The sequence below is a fragment of the Podarcis liolepis genome (assembly GCF_965112155.1).
Source record: "Podarcis liolepis genome assembly, chromosome: 6".
Classification (NCBI taxonomy): Eukaryota; Metazoa; Chordata; class Lepidosauria; order Squamata; family Lacertidae; genus Podarcis; species Podarcis liolepis.
The window spans coordinates 57,787,499-57,804,277 of record NC_139559.1 but is presented as its reverse complement, the minus strand read 5'-3'; the positions used below and the strand labels follow the sequence as shown (position 1 = coordinate 57,804,277).

Below are 16,779 nucleotides of genomic sequence, written 5' to 3'. Positions count from 1 at the left end.
TTAAAAATAAATAAATACTTCTAATAAATTCCCTGGATTTGCAGCTTGCAAGACCAGCCCTAACGCAAGATGAAGTAAAATCATGATCTTGGGACACAAATCTAAACAACCCCTTTTAAATCGCTTAGAGACAGGATGGGGAAGCTGTGGCTCTCTGTATGCTGTTGGACTCCAGTTCCCCTCATCCCCAGTCAGTGAGGCCAACCAGCAGGGATGATGGGAGTTGTAGTCCAGCAGCATTTGGAGGGCTACAGGTTCTCCTCCCTGACTGAGGGCACCTCAATTCAGCATGCACCAACCTGATCCTCCTGCAGCTGTACTGAAAAGAGAGGGAAATGGTACCTCCAAGCTGAAGTATGCTTGCAGTCTCTCACTCACGCACACATGCAAACAGAGCAGAGGTTTTAAGAGTAAAGGAAGCACAATCTAAAAGCTGTTTGTAGTGGCAGAGACCATTTCTCCCGAATGTGCACCTTCCCTTCCACTCAGACACCATAGCTAGGCGGCCAGGCTGATGTCATGCATTGGTGTGGGCCAAAACTTTGCTTGACAACCCACCAGTTGCAAGATAGGGTTATGGTAAGCCCCGACCAGGGTGAGGGGGCAGTGGGAGGGAGGCATATATGCGCTTACGCTCCTGGGAGGGTGAAAGTTGCACAAGTGCCTTATTGAGCTTCTGTGGCTTCCAAATATATTGTAATCACAGCAAAACAGGCCCCCGTGTGGTTTTCAAGTGTACTACAAATGCTTTCCCCAGAAGAAGGCTCTCTGTGGGTAAAAGAAATATCGAACGTGAAGCAGCCCCATAACAGAAATCAGGACTTATTCAACTTTCTCTGTATCCACCACAGACGACACAAGGAGGCCCTCCAAGTGACAATCTGGTCATTGCCTTGATGGTGAGGATTACACATGCACTTCTGAACCCCTACTAGCAGGCAGCAGGCAGGTCTGAGGTGAGGTGTGGGGCTTCTGTGGTCTCTGTGTATGTGCTCTGTCTAGAATGAATTTTAGGGCAAAGAACAGATTGCAGGAGAGTTCTGTGTGGCAGGATATTGAGAGCTAAGCTACCAGCATGGATGCAGAAGCCACAGGCCTCAGTCTCTACACCAGTACACAGAAACATCGGAAGCTGCCTTATAGAGAGTCAGACCAATGGTCTATCCAGCTCAGTATTGTTTATACTAAATAGCAGCAAGTCATCCAGGATTTTAGGCAGGGAACCTTCCCAGCACAAAGAAGCTGGAGAACTGAATATGGTACCTTCTGCATGTAAAATAGATTCTTTACTATTAAGCTACAGCGCGCGCCCCCCCCCCCATGAAAAATTAGTTCTTAGTTCCTTGACTTGTAGGGGGTTTTTCACACAAGGGTGGAGGGCAACACAAACTTTATTTTAATATTGTTTTCAAATTAAAGTTTTTTTGCAAGGTACAATGCATCTTTGAGTTGAGCATCTCTTAAGTATGCATATGCAGAAAGTTTTATTAGCTTAAAAAAAAACATTTTCCCCTAATAAAGATTTTAGAAAAGCTTTAGAAGAGTAAAGGTTACTATTGTGAAAATTTGTGACCTGTCCTACACCCCAAGGTCCCAGTGCAGGTTAAAGTAAAATGGTAAAAACAATTTAAAACAACTTGCAATCACAGAAATAAGGTGGGTCCTAAAAAAGATGGGCCAGAGAAACAAAGGAGACAGGCAGACACCAGAGACCACAGCTACTCACCAGTTACCTCGTGAAGTTGTGGCATATTTAAACCTGAGGTTATCCTGAACTGACTCTTCTCCCCACCACAGAAGGGTATTTCATTCTAAGTAGGCTTTGCAGTAATCGGCACTGCTGCTCAGCCAAGCATTTTGTATATCCCCCCAATGATTAGGATAAATAAAGTTACCCTGTAGATTATTTGACTGCTCTGCCTGCTGCGCTCTCCTGATAGGATGATGTAGCTGCGGTTCACTAGAAGGCACATGAGAATGACAGAGACAAATGGCCAAACCACCGAGATGCCAGAAAAGAGGGGACTCCTGAGCAAGGAAGGTGCCACGGACCCCTAAGTCAGAGCATTCTAAGCACTGCTCATGATGCTCTGGCAGCCTGCCTTATTCTTCCCTGCCTTCTTTCGCTGCTCTCAAGAGAACGCATTGATCTGGTATTAATGCTCCGAGAACTGTGGCCTTAAGGATAATGCATGCGGTCTCAGTCTGTGTTCTGCAATAAATTATGAATTAGAGACAACCAAAGAACAAGGCTATAAATACGCTATGAGGTTTTAGTGACATAACAGGAGGCAAACTGGAAGGGGCTCTGATGTCACCACAAGGCAAAACTAGAATCAGAATGAAAACAAAGAGCTGGACGAGGGTTTGTTTTATAAATAGGAACCGACTGAGAATGGGGAGGGGGGGACATTTCTCTGAGCTTTGCTGGTCACTTTTCCCAGCTTTCCCTTTCTTCCATGAAAACTTAACACTTTCGTTCCTACCAAGTTTTTACCTTTCTGACAAATTTTGCTACCAGAACACAATGGGCCAGATATGGGCCAGTGAAATTCTTGCGATTGCCTTTCGAAACTTCCCTACATTTTCAGCAAGCGTATTTTGCATCAAATTTAGTAATCAGCACAGAATAGAGATTCTGAAGGATCTTAACACTTGCAAAAAAAATTAAAAAGCGAATTTGTATCCTCCTTCATTGTGGAAACAGGCTTGCGATCAAACCAGCAGTGCCCATAAAAAACTCCAGCGCTGAAGAAATGGAGTCCGTGTGCCTTGCCTCATTTCCAGTTATGCCATGACTGCATTCCGGCCAGGCAGTGCTGTTCAACCCACCATCCTCCTATTCCAAAGGTTTAATGACAGCCTCTTTGCAAGGCCAAAGTTCAACCTTAGAATGTGAAATAATTACAAAAAAAGAAGTGTGTGTCTGAGCATGTGCAAAGTATGTGTCCCTTCCTAGGAAGGAAATGGGAGAGAAACCCAGGCATGCTGTTCTGAATGCACATAAGAGATTTCGCCAGTGAGATCTAAAAGTTGTCCGTTACTGACATCATCAGAATGAGTCAAAAGACAGAGCTTAACTCTGTCTTTTGTTTTTTTGGAAATGGCCTATTTAAAGTCAATTTGGATAAATTCACAAGAAACACCTCATCCTCACTCCTACCTCCTTCCCCTCAAAATCATCTCCACTTGGTAGCTGCTACCTCTGCTGTTTCCAAGAACGCCACCATGGGCACTTTGCTGAGCCATGGAGAAGAGCAGAAACACTACCTGTGGATCAAATCCAGGGGCCCCATGTGCAGGAAGACCTGCTGATACGTAATTGTTTCAGTCTACAACATATGAATGCAATTCTACTGCAGGAATGTACCAAGAGGGAGGAGGAGGAATCACATATGGTCCTAGTTATGGAGAGAGCGATGCAAGGAAGTTGCCAGAATAATACTTTTTCACTTACCTGTCCAGTCTGATTTTTTTCCTAGCGCTAGCTTCTTTGAATCGTCTTTCTCCATCCTGTTAAAGGGAAATAAAATGGATGGATGACTTTTGGGAGATATATGAAGCATGCATAGGAACAAACAAAGCGAGGCTTTAAACTAAATAGATGGGCCAGATGTTAAGAGTTTAACTCAAAAGCGTTTAGGTTGCCCTGCTTTTCCTGCAGTAAAAAATTATGGGCCAGAAAAGACCACCACTAAGGCTGGATCCACGGACAAATAGGATCAACACCGTGAACTGTTATCTGCAAAAAACGTTGCAGCACAGAATGCTCCAGTCAGTTAATTAGACTTTTTAAGTGTCTCTTCCCGCACCCTGGTGTATTCTAAAAAGTTGCCTTTATATATATATTTTGCAAACCCTGGGGTTCCCTCTCAATATTTCCCTCTTCTGTGTGAGATGTGTCATTTTGACTACACAAGCAGTGGTACTAATGCCTGAACATAAGATATAGAAGGAATGATATTCTCCCCCCCCCCCCCCCATGTATAAAGGCAGCAACCATTTTGCGTGCGTCCAATTGACGTGTGGCCACCGACCATCTGGCCTTGAATGGCACTATATAAATAATACTAATAATAAATGGTGGTCCTCGTGCTATTGCACACCTTCCTTAAGAGATTTCTTCTTACTTCTAAGCTGACACAAAACAAATTTTGTGGTTTGCCTGGCTAACATGCTACAGTGTGCAGCTGTAGTGAGTTCATGCAGGGTTACCAAATTTGATTCAGGACCACAATCCATCACTCTCAAAGCCATTGCTGCTTCTTACCCCAGGCTCTGGTTTCAGCATTGGAAGTGTGCGTGGCTGACCCTCATCATTCAAGACCACAAAGGTCATGAAGGCACTGTTGATGTGTCTTCGGCTGACTTCCATTTCATGTCGATAAGCCTCTACACACACCCCAACCTCCATGCTGAAATTAAGAACAAGACATTTATTTTTTAGCTGGCACAGATCAAAGTATATGTAGAACTGTGACAAGCAGGAATAGATTCCATTTTTTATTTAAAGGGCCTTTTTGTTAACTCCGTTTCTTTTGGACTTGTGAATTTATCCAAATTGATTTTAAATAGGCAATCCCCCCACCCCAAAAAGGTGCTGTTTTTATTTATTCACAGACGAGTTAAGCTCTGTCTTTTGATTCATTTGGAAGATGTTAGTAACTGACAACTTTTAGATCTCATTGGTGAAATCTCTTATGTGCTACATAGAGGGGGAAAGTAAAAGAAAATAAAACACCAAAAGCTTCAATCTGTCATCTTCCTGTTCAATGACTTTGCATTTGTTCTAGTGGATCATAAAATGGTCTAATTTATACAAGTGAAGAAAGTTTTCTGAAAGGCAATACCTGTTCTTGAATGCATTGTTGACAATGGCCTTGAACAGGAGGCGGTCCCCAACCTGAGATGGTCCCCTGAAATGGAACATTTCGATTGTCTTCAGGGTGGGGTGAGCGTGGCACAATCGGCTAGGAAAGAGAGAGGATATTATGAGCACTGAAAAATCGAAACCAGTGTTCTTCTGCAGGACAAAATATCCAAATACTACTTCCAACTAGTAATGGGTAAGCTGTACTCTCACACAAGAGATATTATCAGTTCTCCATTCACAAAACCACACATTTTTACCATGACACAGCGAGAGTCAGACCTAGGCTATCCAGCAACGGTCAAGCCCACACCATACATTTTAAAGTGCATAGCTTCCTCCAAAGACACCTGGAAACCATAGCTTGCAAAGGGTGCTGGGAATTGTAGCTCTGTGAGGGGTATACAATAGTACCCAGGAAGCCATGCACTTTAAATGTGCAGTGTGGATGTGACCTTATTTTCCCCCTGGCTCGTTGCTGTGGAGAAGCTCTTTCTCAATCCATGAATACACATGGAGTCCCTAAAAATGAGGGAGTTTGGGAAGCTTGGGAAGTGCCCAATTTAAGTTTCCCTTCATCTCTCTTCTTCACAAACTTATGTCATCCAGATCCCCAAAACTAAGTGTCACTGTGCCACCTACAGGAAAGCAGCTAGCTTGTCTCTGCTAACAGTGAAGGGCGATCTTTGGCACTGCTCAAAGCTTTGGACCCTAAACAATTACACAAGGAAGGCTGCCAGTGCTACAACAAACTGTCCCCGGTGAAGAGAGATGCAGTGCATCTGCTTAATTATGGGGAGAAGGCAAAGGTTACGCACACCAGCCTCAGCCAGAGTGAAGTGCATAGAGATGCATTTCTGCAGCCGCCAGGGAAATATTTGGGCAGGGCCACAATCCAGCATGCAATCTGAATGCAAATGGCCCCAAGTTCAACCCCTGGAATCTCTAGGCAGGGCTGGGAAAGACTCCTCTCTGAGGCCCTGAAGATCCAGGGCCAATCAGTATAGATGATACTGAGCTGGACAAACCAATAGTCTGACTTGATATAAGGCAGTGTATATGTTCTCCTCACTAGAGCAACAACTCATAGAATTTAATTTAGGAAGTAGAAATGTAAATAGGCAGAGTAGGCACCAACCTACGAGCCCCACACCTTTAGGGGTCCCACTAAAAATGGATCAAAATAATACTGATCTTGAATGAAAATTACAATCAGGCTTTCTCAGTTTTAGAAGATAATTTGCAAGGGACCCCAAGATTTCAGCTGCCTAGGAGTCTCCACATGGTTTAATCCAGCACTCTTGAGGGGGACTGTTTTCTTTTAGCCTATCTGAACCAGTGGAACTTGTTTCAATGAGGAATTCTGCAGTAAAATAAGTCCTGCTTGGCTTCTGCAGTACCAGAGAAAGATTTGGGATGGCATTCTACTACGTTTTACGCAGAACAGACCTGCTGAAATGAATGAATATGACTAAGTTAGGTTCATTAATGTCAACGGGTCTTCTCTCAGTAAAACTTAGTTAACTACCACCCAGGATGTCTAAACCATTAGGATGCCTCGTCCATACCCTTTGAGACCAGGATGTTGCTATAACTGGCTATAATGTGCGTTATGGTGCTGTGCAGGCCTAGTCAGAAGTTCTATGGAAAGGAGCTAAACATTTGCCAATGGGCAAGGGCTGTAGCTCCGGTGCAAAGCAATTGTCTGCACCCAGAAGGTGCCAGGTACAATCCCTGCGTTGCCAGGTACGACTGGGAGATGCCCATTCTGAAACCTTGGGGAGATGCTGCCAGTCAACGTAGTGACAATATTGGGCTAGGGTTGGACCAATAGTCTGACTCGACATAAGGCAGCTTCCTATGGTCATCAAGAAACATTGCTAAATTTTGGCAAGTAGGTAACTAAATAGGTGTTAGAGAGCAATGCTTTCAATGATTCCTGAAGGACAGTTTTACAACTATGGAAGCAATAACACCTCTGTTATTAGTAAATGATGGAACAGAAGTACTCCAATGAAAAGAGTAGACGTCATAGTGACAAACACATCTCTTCATATGGAGGCCAGTCCTAACCATGCACAAAGTAGGAGTTGCAGGGTCCAAACTTAAACAGCCAGGTAGCACCATCCTGCCTAGTTCTCCCCCCCCCCCAAACCAAGTAGACCACCTTGCCGCTATTGTGGCCACATTTTCCATCCAGGCCATGATCTGTCCTCCAAATGTGTTCCCCTGGTGGTTGGCATGTGGGGGCAGGATGAGTTCCACACTTTCCACTCTGGTCTTTTCTGCAGGTACCATCATGCCACACTCTCTGTTCTCAAACTCTGGTAAGAAAAAAAAAGGACACAATTTTATCAGAGAGGTGTCTGGAGAGGAACAATCTTCTCGGGGTTGAATCCCCACACCCTTTCCAATTTGCTGGGAGCCACAGTCTGGCAGGGAAGTGGGCAGGAACTGCTGCAGAATTATCCGGCACAAGAAGGACACAGTGGTTCCCGTTTACAGCATACAACCCTAGGAAGCCACGGACAGTCAGCATTTGTGATAAACTGGGATGTGTCTAAATGAATAAACTGGTAGGAATGCAGATACCAGGAGCTAGGAAACAAGTGGCAGCAAGTGTAATACAGTGGTTAAGAGTGTTAGAAACTGGGAGACCAGGGTTCAAATCCCCATTTGGCCATGAAGCTCACTGCATCTCTGCCTAACCTAATTCACAGGGTTGTTGTAGGGATTAATTGGGATGAGGGAGAGCCACTTGAGCTCCCTGGAGAAAAAGGTGGGATATAAATGCAACCAGTAAATAAAATCAAGGACCCATGAGCCCCATTGCCTGCTCTACACCATCTCTTTCAAAAGGTGCATGGTGTCAAGCTTGCCAATTTCTTCTTCTCTAGGCAACAAACCAGGGCTCATTCTCATCTCTACTTCTGTCCACGCCCAAGCTTTATACTTCACTCCTGTTCCATTAGGTTCCATCTGTAGTAATTCAAAGTGCTTATTTCTTTGTTAGGGGTTTAGTGACTTTTTTTTAAAAGGTAGTGATGATTAAGGTAAGGTCTACAAAAGGTGAAGCCCCTAACTGACAACCACTGGCACCACTGTTGTGCCTCCTTAAACAGCATGGCACAGACAGCTTAGCACCTTCTCTGCAGCAATTGTGACCCCTTAGGGATTTAACAACAGGCCAGCAATATGCTGGCAGTAGCTTCTTCCACTATGCCACCCATGAGGATATCTTCTGGCAAAACCTCCAAGTATCCCTATCCGCTAGGAAATACAGCTGCTGCTCTAAATGCAAGGACAACACAGAAAGCAAGGCTGACTGCAGCTGAAGATTACATCTTTAGCAAAACCCAATCATCTTCTTCTATGCGTGAGAATACCTTACATAAATATCGCTGTGGGAAACCCCAATGCACATCACTGTAATTTGAAAAAGAAATACATCCATGTATATCTATCTGGTAGGAAGCTGTAGCTGGCTATGCAAACATGTGGTCAAAGATACATACTGCTTCATGCACCAGGTGACTGCCAGAGACAATGCTGCCTGACAAAGTGTGAGGAATCCATCTACTACATAAACATCTGCTTCTATATTCTGTGGTGGCCACCCCACAATTATAGGTAGTGTCACGCTCTTCAGATACAGGGCTAGCTTTAACTCTCAATGTTCAGTTGCTGGTGGTTCCCTTTTCCTGCTTGTGAGCACACTTTGTTGTTTCCAACCCTGTGGCAGGATTGATGTACTAGACAAGTGCTGCCCATCAGCAAAAAGTACCTGAAAGGAGCCTGGGGATTTCTGTTCCGGACTGGACAGGGCTGTTAGTAACAAGGTCTTTGATGGTCTCTGTGTGGGCCAGTCGCATGCGGCGGCGTTCAGCTGCAACGCTGTACTCAATCTTCTCCTCTTCAGTTTGAGGAACCAGGGGCTTTAACTTGATCTAAGTGTATTATGGAAAAACAGCATAAAATGTACCTTTCAGTAGAGAGCCTTTGCCGGTGTTAAGCATCCTGACCTGAGATTTTCCGCATTCTGAGAAAGTAGTTCAGCAATGACCTTCCATTTATTTTAAATCTAGAAGCTAAGGAAGTATTTTTCAGCTGCCTCTTCGGGCACAGACCTCACAACGCTGTTGACATAAAACCACCATAAAATAATATTTAATACAGTATGTCAATGACAGCCCCAATTTACAACAACAGTCACTCGAAAACAATTCACAGGCCACCATCACACCATTATAATTAAATAAAACAACCTTTAAACAGTTTCTGGGAAAGCAGCACTCTAAATCCTTTTAAGGAAAGGGGAACTGGAACAAGTGAGTTTTTCATTGGCCCATTTAAAAGCCTGTAGAGATGGGGCAATACACAAATCACTTTGGAGGGAGTTCTACTAGCTCTGGAAACTTGCTGAACGAAAAAGTTCAGGACATACCCGTGATTGCCCAAAGCATTACCAAACCACATTTTACCTATTTTGATATTCTCTGTAGTTTGCATAGTTCTAGCGTAAAACAATAAATGTGTTGTTCACTTTGGCGGGTGTGTGTGCACATGTCAAGGAAGACCTTGCAGTTCACAACAAATGGCACCATGGCCTTGTTTTTCAAACACCTTTGTACAGTAGGCTACATTACAGGCGTGCAACAAGCTTTCTATTTTAATCGATACAGGCAAGCAAGAGGCATTATCCACATTCTGACCAGGCAAAAGCACTCAAGGAGAATGCGGGGCAGATTCAGTGAGGTGTGCAGTCTGAGGAGAGTCCCAAAGTTCAAATAGAGGGGCCTGAGGTTTCCAGCCCCAGATTGGGCGTGCTTTCGCATAAGTCCAGCACGTTCAATTCTTGCAAGTGTGCAGAAAACTGCAGCCTTCATATAACTTTCATCCACTGCACAATCAGCCAAAGTTCTGTATGCCACAAAGTCAATCACGTCATCGTTGTTGGCAATGGAGTGTGCCTCCAAGGGTGAAGTCAAGCTACTGCGTTAGTAGCACCAAAGTTACCTCTCCAGGGTGCAAGCCTGGGCAGTATGTATGGAGGTCCTGGGCTGCCCAGAGGACAAGAACCTCCCCTTGGCCTCACTGATGTGGTCCAAAGGAAAGCAGAGCAATGTGTTTGGCACCAGCTTGGCTGCAGGAGTTGCCGGAAGGAGGAGTACAAGTCACCATGAAAGCAATCTGTATTTATATCTGTGTGTCCCAATTTGTATTTAAAACCACGAAATGCTATCCCATTTGTGTACAGTCATACCTCGTTATGTTTGGTTCAGGTTACGTCTTTTCAGGTTGCGTCCCACGGCGACCCGGAAGTAACGGAACGGGTTACTTCCGGGTTTCGCCGATCGCGCATGCGCAGACACTCAGAATGACGGCACGTGCAAATGCAGAAGCGGTGACTTGCGATCCGCACAGACGCGGATTGTGTTCTGCTCATGTTGTGAACGGGGCCCCCAAATGGATCCTGTTCGCAACCAGAGGTACCACTGTATTGCAGAACTCTAGACCAGCTAATAAGTTATGATTGAATTAAAATATCTTTATTTTTCTCCTAGTCTCAACATTACAAATTAGACCTCAGCAGAGCTGCACCAGCAACATACTGTATAAACACACACACACACACACACAATTTTTATAAATAGTTGTTAAGGACCATGATAACATAGCTAAAGCAATCAACAAGAGTCTTTATACATTCTCTAAATGCACAGGGTAGTCTCTATAAAGCAAATCTCAAGGGGCAAAGGGAGTTGAAGGGATGGAGCAGCAGTGGTATTTTTCCCCAAATGCCTAAACTAAAGATTTTAAGTCTCTTTGCCTACCTTAGCAGACGGCTTGCCTTGTGCCACAAAAGTTGCATAGGCCTTGCAGACATTCCACTGCTCCCCATTGCACAGGTCTTCATAGCTGACCTGTACACCAACCTAGAAACAATCACCAGAGGGGAGGAGGAAAATAAAACGAAGGTGAGGTACTGAATTAAGAGTTTAGTTGCATTTAGAAAAAACCCTCAACTATTTCCATTCAGAAAAAGGAACATCTGAAACAACTGGATAATATTTCAAAAGAATGCTTTGTAGCACCTGAAGGAGTTGCACTGCATAATAGCTCTCTGTGTTGTTCTAGTTCTTAGCTCTGGTTTGGCAAGTCATACTTCTGAATATTTAAAGGTGAACAGGCGGTGTGATTATTGCATTCTATGTACTGCTGCTCTCCTAAGCAAATGAATCACAGAAGTTTGTTCCCTGGGGCAGAAAAATGAAAACCAGACATCCCCTGGATAACATTCTTCCCTTTTCCAGCAACAGAAGCCAAGTTATGGGAATCAGGGTGCTGTTTGGGTTTCGCCTGGATAGATTCTTGTTCTGTGAATTACAGAAAAGCTTTTACAATTGATGGGAGAAATGAATATTCCACAAACCAGGGCCATACATATTCTGTGCCCTGCAAAATGTGGTCTCTATATAGCTTCCAGGAATAGCTGCTTTTAAGTTTTCATTTTTACTTAAAATCCAAGTTTCTAGCCCTTATGATTATGAAGGACAATTTGATGACTTGGAAATAGTATCACAATCAGGATACCACACTGGACCAATTGCACAGAAACAGTGACAGCTCTACTTCCCTTCAGAAATATTACATTTGGGGGGGGAGGGGAACCTTACGAATTCATGTATGTTAATATTATTATTCAATAGAGTATTTAACATAATATTAACATATAACAATAACTGGTTCTGAGGATATATTCCAGGATTCACATGTACATGGAAAAATAGCCAAGAAATACAAGGCTTTGCTACAGGAATGTGACACCATTCTGGCACACAAATCTTGCCAATATGCTTCAAAAGCTCAGCAACTCACAAGTAAAATAGTACTTCAGCTGTAGCATGATCATTGTGCCTAGCAAGTGGATTTTGTCCTCTCCTGCAAAACTCCCATTTTACTCTACACGTTGCTTGACATGGAGGATGTTCCTCTGCACGGACTGGTGCAGATTCACATGAACCTGCCGAAAAGCTGAGATAGTCTTTGGAGACCCTTTTCTAGAAGCTCCCACCATGAGTAGTGAGCCATAACCAGAGACAGAGCTGCTTCTGCTATTGTACCTCATTCTGCAACTCCCTCCTAAGAGACATCTACCTGGCACCGTATTTGCAGTCTTTTATTAAGCACCTGTTGGAGTCTGTTCTGTTCACTCAAGTTTTTGGTGGTGGTTAAATTGTATCATTTAAGTCCTCATTGTGGCTGGTATTGTCCCTGCTTGTGGTTTTATTAGCTGCTGCTCTGAGCCTATATGCGCTTTTTAAATTTTCTCATGTGGTTCATATTGCTTTTGTTTCATACAGTATTGGTTTTGCAATTGTTTTTATGGTTATTGCTTTATAGATCATGTAAGTGCCCTGAATTTGATTTGATTTTTGCCAGATATGTGCGGTATGTTTAAAAAAATGAAATGAAATGGGCTGCCATGCAAGCCACCTATCCACTGCACTATAGTGAATTTCAACCCATTGACAGGGTATAGGAAGCTGAAAATAAACCTGAAACCAAGATTTATTTCTACAGGAAGACACAGAAAACAGCCTTTCCCTTATGTAGCATTCACTCCAAATAGTTGAATGTTATTTCTGTGTCATGCATTATTCCTATAGGACTCCTCATTGCTTGCCCTCCCTGTTTTCCTTTAAACTATCGAACCCCTTATTTTGCCAAAAATATTTCAAGCTTGACAAAGAAAACAATGTTTAGTATTCACATAACAAAGCTTGCACATTTTCATTTACCCTCCACCACCTATCCTCATCCTCTACAAGTGGTTGTGACCATCCTTTGATATATTAAATAACTTAGAAAAACAGATAACAACTTTTAATGAGATATATTGGTACAGTGGTATTTTGGAAGTCGAACGGAATCTGCACCGGAAGTCCTTTCGACTTCCAAAATGGTTCAGAAACCAAGGCGCAGCTTCTGATTGGCTGCAGGAAGCTCCTGCAACCAATTGGAAGCCACGGAAGTCGCAACGGATGTTCAGGGTCCAAAGAATGTTTGCAAACTGGAACAATCACGGAATTCGGGAGCCAAAACGTTCGACTTGTCGTTCAAGATCCAAGGTATGACTGTGTGTGTGTGTGTATATATATATATATATCCCAGCAACTCATCTTCAATTCAAATTAACTCAATAACTGCATGTTTGCATTATCTTTATGGAGAACAAAATTTGAGTGCATGGTACTGGCTACTATAGGGCTGAGATCCTAGCCTTCTCAGAAGTAAGTCCCACTGAATGCAGCAGAGCTTGCTCCCAGGTAAGTGGGGTTAGGATTGCAACCTTCGCTGCTTATTGGGCAACAAAAGTAAGTCCTCCAAGATAGAACATTGAAGCATACAAACCTCCATGCTAGAGTTAAATGCTCGGTTCACTTTTGCTTTGATGTTGACAACCTGCCCAACACTAGGGATAGGGGAGAAAAGATAAATAAGATGAGAAACATTAAAATGCAATTGGTAGAAAGCATCCTGTGGTTCTGATATGCAGGAGTTCTACCTGACTGGTGGGCCCTGCTCGACAATACTGCTGTCATGGTCCATTTGTTAAGATAGCTTTCTGCTCAAATCACTCCCACCGGGTGTCTAGAAGCAACACAGTCAGATTAATTCCTGAGGCCTGTAAGTTAGGTCACCCGGACAGTTCATGGAACGGCTGAGAGGAAGCACTGGATAGGCCTAGAGATTTATGGGATGGAAATTATTTTTCCCCCTCCCCACCAGGTCCCAAGTGGAAGACTTTGCAGGCCCAGGCCTCGTGTAGTTTTCTGGTTCATCAGAAAAGGGCACATAGATAAGATTTCACCCATGGCTAAACACACATTTAAATCATATCTACCTCTCTATAAAGGAAGCGGGATGTGTCATCCCTCAAAAAGTTATCTGCCTGGGTTCAGAGATGCTCGGCTTTAATATAAGCTCTCAAGCGCAATGGCAAGTCTCTCTCCCCTTTCAGTTTCTCAGTAAAAAATAAAATAAAATCCCCCAATGGTGAGAACAGAATTGACAGGGGAAAGGTTAGGCAGGATGGTCACAGCCTGATTTAAACACTTCATTTCAACACAGGACTTTCCTTAAGCTTCTCCTTCAGATCAGCCCAGATATGAGATGTAGGAGTTCGTTAAGCATATGGATAGTGAAGGATGCCACCACCACCCTCGTGCTATACAAGCCAAGTGAATCTGCTTGGCACGAAGCCAGGCTCAAGTGCTCCCACGTGGTGTTTTGTCTAGGGGTGCTTCCAGACAACTGTTCCTTGTGGAATTTGTGCTCCTCGTGCATGCACATTTCCGCCAATATCACTGACATTAAAAACCCAGCCCACAATTTCTCCCATTTAAATCTGCTGCAGACAACCCACTTACAATATTCCACTGACCCATTTAGAAAACTGAGCCCCCGTCTGGAAGCACCTTATGAGTAGAGACAGCCTCTTTAAGGACACATCCTATTACTGCCAACCAGTGCAATTGTTGATGAAACTCAAAGTGATGTTTTTCAAGTAGTATCAAACAGCGGGGTAAAAACTGAATTAATAATATTTAGAATCACATGCCATTAGCTGGAGAGTAACTCTCACAGTTTAAGTGCTATATTCTGAAATGGAAGTTGTCTCAGGGTACAGGGGTGGGTGGGGGTGTACACGTACACACACACACACACACACACACACACACACGTGGAAACAATGGATTTCAAAAGGGAACTGCCTTCATACTGGCCTTAAAACACCCAAAAGGTATACTATTACAATAAACACAGATCCCAAGCAAAGATTCACCCACTAACCTAGTTTCTTTCACACAAACCCTTCCTTTCATTGACTAAACTCTCAGAAATTATATGCAGACAAGTAATTATTTTGCAATAAAGGCATTTGACATGCAAAAGGCACGCAAGTAAGATCAAGAACTAAATTAAATGTCTCTGTCAGAATATTGAAGATTTTGCCCCATTTCAAAGGGATGTGTTACTTAAATCAGGGAGTGAACAATTTACTAATGTTATTCCAAAACAGTTTGCTTCAAAGCACATTTTAAAAAAAAAACCACAGAAGATTTAGAGAGGATCAACTTCCTTCTTCTTAGAGTTGTTGGTAGTTTGTTGACTATTCTGAACTGGAAAGAACAGTAAAGAAACTAAGCCAGAAAAGTGAAAGCAACAAAACTATTCAGCTCTTTGACAGGCTATGCCAGAGGCAACCAATGTTTCTGGACTACAGCTCCCATCATCCTTAGCTACTGGCCATGCTGGCTAGGGTTGATGGGTGATGTAGTCCAACAGCATCTGAAGGTAACCACATTCTGAACTGCAAACCCCAGAGGTAGCCAAAAAACATGCACTGGCTCAGTTTTACTAAATGCTATGCGTGCATATTGATTCTTGTGTGAATTATAAAATGATGTCTGATCTGAATGATGGACTAAAGAAAGAATTTTGCCCCACCTGGTATAGCATGACTTCTCTCATGAAGCAAAATCCGATGCATGCTTCTGCAGAAATAATAAAGTCCCATTGTAGGACTTATACCGCAAAACCCAGGAAAATGCAGAAAGGATTTCAGCAATGCTTTGGGGTATAGCTTCTACCAAAAAAATTAGCACATGTAGATGTATGTATGTGTGTGTTTAAAACAATGGTTTGCATAATGTATAAAGAAAATACATAATGAAAAAAAATAATAGTTGGGGGAAGCTATTTTTAGAGTCCCTGTGCATGACCAGAGTATTGCTAATATCTCTGGATGACACTGCAGGACTGGGTTACATTTGCCGTCAGTTGACATTCAGGAAATGCATTCATATGACATTAAGTAGAAAACATTGCTCATCTGAAGCACAACTCCCAGAGAGTTGTGTGGATTTCAGATTTTCCGGATGATTTGGTCAGATGAAGCTTTTTTGAACTCCTACTTTGCACTTAGGGGTCTAATTGCAGTTAATACATAACAGTTTGAATCCCTGCCTTTTTGAAAATCTTTCTTCATTCTGGTAACTAACAGGCTCCGACACTACTCACTCTTCCCCTTTAATACTCCTGATCTGGATTTGGGACATAGAAGTAAAGAGCTATTAGGGGCTGAAGTCCCTCCTTCGTCCCACAAAACACAACCTACTCCCTTTCCATCCACTCATAGAGTACTATGAAGAAAATTAAATTGCTCCCATAAAACGAGCCCTTCATCTGGCAACTGCATCTTTTCTAGAAGCCAGAACAGCAGATGGACAAAGCATCCCTTCATTTTTCACACAACAATTTTATAGTCCCATGTGCACCCTGTGAAGAGTTACAGTTTGTTTTAGAGCTGGAAAGATGGAAAGAACATCTGCAAGCTGCAAAAAGTGAATATTACACTTTTTGAGAACCGTCTCTGTGCACGGGAAAAGCAGGCTAGTAGGTGCATTCTGAATACCGTGTCAGTTAGGTTAATTAACACCAGTATCTCAGGACATCAGTGGGTTAGGAGATCAGCAATCTAGTCTATTGCTGTAAACATTTGTACTGCAAAGGCTCATACCAGGCTTCGTCCTTCCCACATAGGCACCAAGGAGACTTTACATGCAGCTGTCTAATACAAAAGGATAAGGAGGGAAACAAAGCAAAGTGGAGCTGAAAAAGAAAGAAGTTGCCTCTCGCAATATAAAATATACATTTGCATAAACTCTGTGGGACCTAAGGGGTGTGTTTCATTACAGGACCTTAATTGTCCAAACCACCAGGTCAACATAACTGAGTGGCACTGGAACATTCTTATAGATGCTTTGCAGCTTTGGGAGAACAGGGAGAAGGACAGGCTTAAACGTGGACAGACAAAAGGCCAGCAGGCACTGCCCATATTT

At 43.1% G+C, this 16,779-nt stretch overlaps 1 protein-coding gene across 2 annotated transcripts in view; it reads right to left on the bottom strand.

The window, feature by feature from the left end:
* The window catches only part of ACOT11 (acyl-CoA thioesterase 11), a 63,663-nt gene that overhangs the window by 9,049 nt on the left and 37,835 nt on the right, over positions 1–16,779 (bottom strand). The window contains exons 4-11 of one of the 2 annotated variants that reach the window (XM_083510102.1): positions 16,458–16,508; positions 13,286–13,346; positions 10,705–10,806; positions 8,655–8,817; positions 7,038–7,194; positions 4,851–4,970; positions 4,271–4,415; positions 3,458–3,513 (exon numbers count right to left, since the gene is read on the bottom strand). In XM_083510102.1, the coding sequence (XP_083366228.1) occupies positions 3,458–3,513; positions 4,271–4,415; positions 4,851–4,970; positions 7,038–7,194; positions 8,655–8,817; positions 10,705–10,806; positions 13,286–13,346; positions 16,458–16,508 (855 nt within the window). The remainder of the gene's footprint in view (positions 1–3,457; positions 3,514–4,270; positions 4,416–4,850; positions 4,971–7,037; positions 7,195–8,654; positions 8,818–10,704; positions 10,807–13,285; positions 13,347–16,457; positions 16,509–16,779) is intronic. The other variant, XM_083510103.1, reaches the window with a different exon arrangement.